General features: G+C 34.0%; 1 protein-coding gene across 1 annotated transcript in view; it reads right to left on the bottom strand.

The window, feature by feature from the left end:
* Positions 1–6384, bottom strand: part of LOC133204441 (MAM and LDL-receptor class A domain-containing protein 1-like) — a 45427-nt gene that overhangs the window by 14242 nt on the left and 24801 nt on the right. The window contains exons 19-21 of the mRNA XM_061340168.1: positions 5984–6144; positions 5642–5723; positions 4368–4478 (exon numbers count right to left, since the gene is read on the bottom strand). Of these exons, the coding sequence (XP_061196152.1) occupies positions 4368–4478; positions 5642–5723; positions 5984–6144 (354 nt within the window). The remainder of the gene's footprint in view (positions 1–4367; positions 4479–5641; positions 5724–5983; positions 6145–6384) is intronic.

The following is a 6384-nucleotide window of genomic DNA, read 5'->3' as shown; positions in this document are numbered from 1 at the left end:
AAGATTTTTAAAGAAATAATGCATTTTTACTACAGATTCACTATATAACAGGGTATTATTTAATCTCGGACCTATTATTTGGCTCGGACTTAAAATAATTTTCAAATTTCAATGTAGAAGATTTATTTAGAAGTTAGAAAAACAAATATTGATGATTTTTTGTGTAGAACTATGTAGTTAGAAATAAGTCTTGAAATTAACACATATTTTTCTTTGTAGAAACTGGTCTTCCTAGGTATAAAGTTATTATGTGCATGTTTTGATTTAAATTGTGTGTTTTTTTTAATTTGTAATAATGTTTTCTTGATTTATTTTGTTCTTATTCAGTGCTGTTTTTATGTTTTGGAAATGGGGTTAGAACTTTGAAGTTTTTGTAATGAGTTCTAAGAGGGTTAGTCGTGCGGCGCACGGACTAACCCATTTGCGCATGTTTTAAAACAATCTTTTATTTTACCGGAGCTTACTAAAGAACCATAATTTATGGTTACGGAATATAATATTTACTATTTCACGGAGGCCAAACGTGAAATGTGGAGCGCAGAGCTAGTCTAGTGAAGGACTTGTGCATAAGGTAACGCTATGCTGTGATCTCGGCCTTTTATCGGTATCGTGACATTATTGGCAGATTTTAGTGACACTGCGCCAGGGATTTTTTTTTATAGAATCGGACTATTCACACTCCCAGGCTTGAAAAACGGTTTATATGAAAAAATCAAGGGCCTTGGATAGGTACCATTTCGACAAATGCGCAAATGGGTTAGTCCGTGCGCCGCACGACTAACCCTCTTAGAACCCATTACACAAACTTCAAAGTTCTAACCCCATTTCCAAAACATAAAAACAGCACTAAATAAGAAAATCAAGAAAACATTATTACAAATTAAAAAAACACAAAATTTAAATTAAAACATGCACATAATAACTTTATACCTAGGAAGACCAGTTTCTACAAAGAAAAATATGTGTTAATTTCAAGACTTATTTCTAACTACATAGTTCTACACAAAAAATCATCAATATTTGTTTTTCTAACTTCTAAATAAATCTTCTACACTGAAATTTGAAAATTATTCAAAGTCCGAGCCAAATAATAGGTCCGAGATTAAATAATACCCTGTTCATATTATCAATAGAGCCCCCCCCCCCCCCTTCCCCATCGAGAAACACCAGAGCCTCTCACCCTGGGACCAGAAGTTTGGTCATCATAAGTAATCACTTTGTTTATCTGCTTAACACTAAGGAGCAGACAGGATTATCTAATAGAATTAATGCTTTTTCACTATATTATCAAGAGCCCCACCCTTACATGAGCACATCTGACAAAGGGGTCATGCAATTCACTACTCTGAAAGAAGCACTCTTGCTCATCATAACTATACACTTAGCTTCTTTGCTTTTTAACCAGAAGCAGAAAAGAATATTTTCAGAGAAATTTTGCTTCTTCACTATATAATCAATAGAGCCCCCCTTTTTTTTCAGAACCCTTGACCCCGGGGCCATGAAATTCACAATTTTGGAAGAGGCATCCTTGCGTATCATAACAATGTACTAATAGTTTGTTTAAATAATACCCAGGGGCAGAGAAGAAGATTCTTAAAGAAATAATTCACCTTCACTATAGGATATATATGGCCCCGCCCTAGCACCAGAACCCCTGTCCCTGGGGCCATGAATTTCACAATTTTGGAAGAGGCATCCTTGCTTACCATAACAATGTACTTAATTTGTTTAAATAATACCCAGGAGCAGAGAAGAAGATTTTTAAAACATTAATGCATTTTCACTATATAATAAATAGAGCCCCATCCTAACACCGGAACCCCTGATCCAGGGTCCATGAAATTCACAATTTTGGAAGAGGCATCCTTGCTTATCATAACTATGTATTTAATTTGTTTAAATAATATCCAGTAGTAGAGAAGAAGATTTTCAAAGAAATAATGCACTTCCACTATATGATCTATATAGCCCCACCCTAGCACCAGAACCCCTGACCCTGGGGCTACGAATTTCACAATTTTGGTAGAGTCACTCTTGCTTATCATAACTATGTATTGAATTTGTTTAAATAATACTCAGGAGTAGAGAAGAAGATTTTTAAAGAAATAATGCACTTTCACTATATGATCTATATAGCCCCGCCCTAGCACCAGAACCCCTGACCCTGGGGCCATGAAATTCACAATTTTGGTAGAGTCACTCTTGCTTATCATAACTATGTATTCAATTTGTTTCAATAATACCCAGGAGTAGAGAAGAAGATTTTCAAAGAAATAATACACTTTCACTATATGATCTATATAGCCCCGCCCTAGCACCGGAACCCCTGACCCTGGGGCCATGAAATTCACAATTTTGGTAGAGTCACCCTTGCTTATCATAACTATGTATTTAATTTGTTTCAATAGTACCCAGTAGTAGAGAAGAAGATTTTCAAAGAAATAATGCACTTTCACTATATGATCTATATAGCCCCGCCCTAGCACCGGAACCCCTGACCCTGGGGCCATGAATTTCACAATTTTGGTAGAGGGCTCAATGCTTATTACAATCATGTCAACAGTTTGATTGCTTGATTTCCAGGAGTAAAGAAGAAGATTTTTTAAGATTGCATTAATTTTGGTGGTTTCAGCCCCACTCCTCAGGCCCCAGGGGGGCAGGGACCATGAAATTCACAATTTTTGTTCCCCTTTACCCATAGATGCTATATGCCAAAATTGGTTAAAATTGGTTGAGTGGTTTCAGAGAAGAAGCTGAAAATGTTTAAATGTTAACGCAAGACGGACGACGCACGACGACGGATGAAAACAGATAGCAATAGGTCACCTGAGTGACTCAGGTGACCTAAAAATGTTCTTTGAAAGCTGTGATTATTCATTAAGATGAACAATATCGTTTATTCAAGTGAGGGGATAAATAAAGAATTTGCACAATTTGATTTTGGCAAGAGTTTACATCTTAACTAATTTTCATCATTAGCTTTACTTTGCCTCAAAATTAAGTCTTTCTGTAAGATATAGGTACCGGTTAATATTCTTAAAAATTGCAAATGACATCTGAAAAGAAATGTAATATGAGATAATTTAAAAGAAAATTCCTGAAATTAAATTTCTATTCTTTGCCCCAAAATATTACATCTGGTGAAATCTTTGAACCTTACTTAATCTTCATGCTACAAAACCTGAACGCAAATCAGCATTTTAAAAAATTCCAGATATGACCATAGTTAGTGTCAATGCCGTAATTGATAGTTTTAATGCCGGGAATATTTGGCGATTTTGGTATAAAAACGAGTTGAAATATCGACGCTTTGTATTCTGTGGATTTTTTTTTTATACTTTTAAGGACCCTCTGTACACTGATAAAAAATGTTGTTGGGACTTAGAGAAAATTATTTAGCATAAAGGAGGATATTTTGAAATTAACTAAGTCATTTTTAATATAGGGAGCGTGCCTTTTTTATTCAGGAAAAATCTTCAAAGACAATGAAGTAATAGAAAAAAAAATGCCTTCTCTTACTCAAATGAATAAAATACATGCAATTAAGTTTTCAAATACTCTATCTTGGTCTAATATAATGTTTAGAATACTTGGATTTATTTCAAATGATGTGATTTAGTTCAGATTACAATTTATTCTACTTTTATGTCAAATGGTAGATCAGTCTAATTACACAAAAGTACCCTGAAAATAGGGTGCAGTGTAGAGAGGGTCCTTCATACTAACTCTGTAAACATTACAGAAATGTTTGCACTTTAATTTTTGATTTTTTGGCGAGTTTAAATAAATAAATTTATTTTTTTTTCCGGGGGGGGGGGGGGGGCGGGGGGAGTCCAAGGGAGTGATAAAGACGGGAGAATATAGTCACAGAAAAAAAGACACAGTAAAACTTCAAATACCAGGCAGGAGGGTAAAACCTTTGTCTACACAATGGAGGAAATATTCAAATACCAGGCAGGAAGGTAAAACCTTTGTCTACACAATGGAGGAAATATTCAAATACCAGGCAGGAAGGTCAAACCTTGTCTACACAATGAAGAAAATATTCAAATACCAGACAGGAAGGTAAAACCTTTGTCTAAAAAATGGAGGAAATATTCAAATACCAGAAAGCAAGGTAAAACCTTTGTCTTAAAAAAGGAGGAAATATTCAAATACCAGGCAGGAAGGTCAAACTTTTGTCTAAACAATGGAGAAAATATTCAAATACCAGGCAGGAAGGTGAAACGTTTATCTAAACAATGGAGAAAATATTCAAATACAAGGCAGGAAGGTAAAAACCTTTGTCTTAACAATGGAGAAAATATTCATGTGTATGAGCAAAGAGAATCAAAATGTTTTTTTAATATAATCATGCACAACTGTACCATCAATTGTATCACAGAGCCTCCCTGTGTAACCGCTATTACAGGAACAAGAAAAGTCATCATTTCCGACGTCATTACAAGTTCCATATACACAGGGCGCAGCCGCGCAACCTACAAACATAACAGAAAGGTACAACCAGAAAATCAAGCTGAAGGGAGTAAATAATTATTAACAATTCCTGGTAAGTTAATTTGAAGAAATTTCAAGACAAATTAAAAAAAAGGAATTTCTTGGGACATATGCATTTTAAGTCTGTTCTTTCTATAGCTGTAGGAAAATATTTTGTTGAAAGGTTTCTTATATCAAAACTTCAGTCCGATAGCAACATAAATAGACTTTTCCTTTGATGTTGACATACCATTTTGATTAAGATTAGAGAGATGTTTTTAACGTGTCCTCCTTTTTCGATTGACTTTAAATTAGTCATAAATTATTTTTTAATAAGAGAGAATTGTGACCAAAACAAATTTCACTATGAATTTTTCATTGGAATTCAGTTAAGACAAGAATGAATGCTAAAAAAAAATTAACCTAAAATACTTTTATGCACAATTATTTCATGCACATTTTTGGCTACTGAAGAATAGATATGGATGTAGTAATTAGTTGCTCCCCTTTTCACGCGAGCAACGACCTAAATGCAGTTAGGCAGTTAGGCATGTTATGTGCTAAAATTTTACAGAACGTTTTTGAATTGAGTACCATTCTCGTTAAAGTATATTCCACATGGCATTTTAGCTGATATTACCAAATTCCTTCAATCCCACCTTAAACTGGGTTTCAGTCGGAATTGTCTCCTAGGTCGCATTATTATAGAAAATGCAATACATTTTTTGCATTTGCAAAACTTCCCTACGCTCATTAGAAGATACTGAAAGGTTTTGAAACCATATTTGCTTATGTATTCCCCACAATGTGTTTGCATATATTATGTAGCAGTATGCCATAACTCAAAAAAAAAACACAAGAGATTTTCTCAAACGAAATATAGTTTCTACACTTTTGTTGTCCTGTAACAGTGTAACACTCCCGATTCAAATCCGAATGGGAAAAAATGGAGGCAAATAATGAAGACCAGATCTTACTCAAAAACACAACTTGTAAAACAAGCTTTCTGAGAATATTGCATTCAATCAATTCTCTCCCCCCCCTCCCCTTTGCAGACAAGTTTGATCTGGTTACCGGCCCTTAAAATTAAAGAAAAGACAATAATTCCATCAAATATCACTGAAGCGGAATAAAATGCAAACTTGATTTTTAACTATGTACTCACCACAGCTTCCACTTGATGTAGAGATATCATCTAGTGCAATATCACTTGCATAATCGTTTCCTTTTACTGCCTCAAACGAAATCTGTATATAAATGTAACATAGTCAGTTTCTCTCTCTCTCTCCTCAATTTCTCTCTCCCTCTTTCAATATATATATATATATATATATATATATATATATATATATATATATATATATATATATATATATATATATATATATATATATATTTACGCAATTGCACTTTATTTAAAAAAAGCTTAATAAGCTTCAATACTGAAGATTTTAGGCTAATACAGGGACTGACCACAAATAAAGGAAGTTTGTTATTTTCTGCGCACCTTGTAATTTGTTGTTGTTCCTATGTTTACATAAACTTCCATCCACTGGTTCCCTTGATTCCCTGTTTTAGTCCACACCGGATTTCCATTCTGTAGAACGCTAAGTGTTCCCATTCCAGTGCCATACATATGGTACCAGAACCTCAGACACCTGGATCCGCCTATCATAATACACATGTACATTCATTAATCACCGAGTAATTAGATATCTTACGTACGTATGCTTAAAACAAAAGATATGGCATTGCAAATAATGTCTTGCTTTTTGATATTAATTAAAGGTGCTTAGACACAGATTTGAAGTTAATGTTTTCTCAAATTTTCTGTATAATATCACGACTTATATATTGCAATAGCATTTCACAGGAAAATATAATTAAAAACTTATTTTATCTGGAAAT

Source organism: Saccostrea echinata, unplaced genomic scaffold, assembly GCF_033153115.1.
Source record: "Saccostrea echinata isolate AGI-Se365-2 ecotype Australia unplaced genomic scaffold, CSIRO_AGI_Sech_v1 ptg000053l, whole genome shotgun sequence".
NCBI classification, from domain to species: Eukaryota; Metazoa; Mollusca; class Bivalvia; order Ostreida; family Ostreidae; genus Saccostrea; species Saccostrea echinata.
Note: the sequence above shows the minus strand (reverse complement) of the source record. Positions and strands in the feature narration are given on the sequence as shown.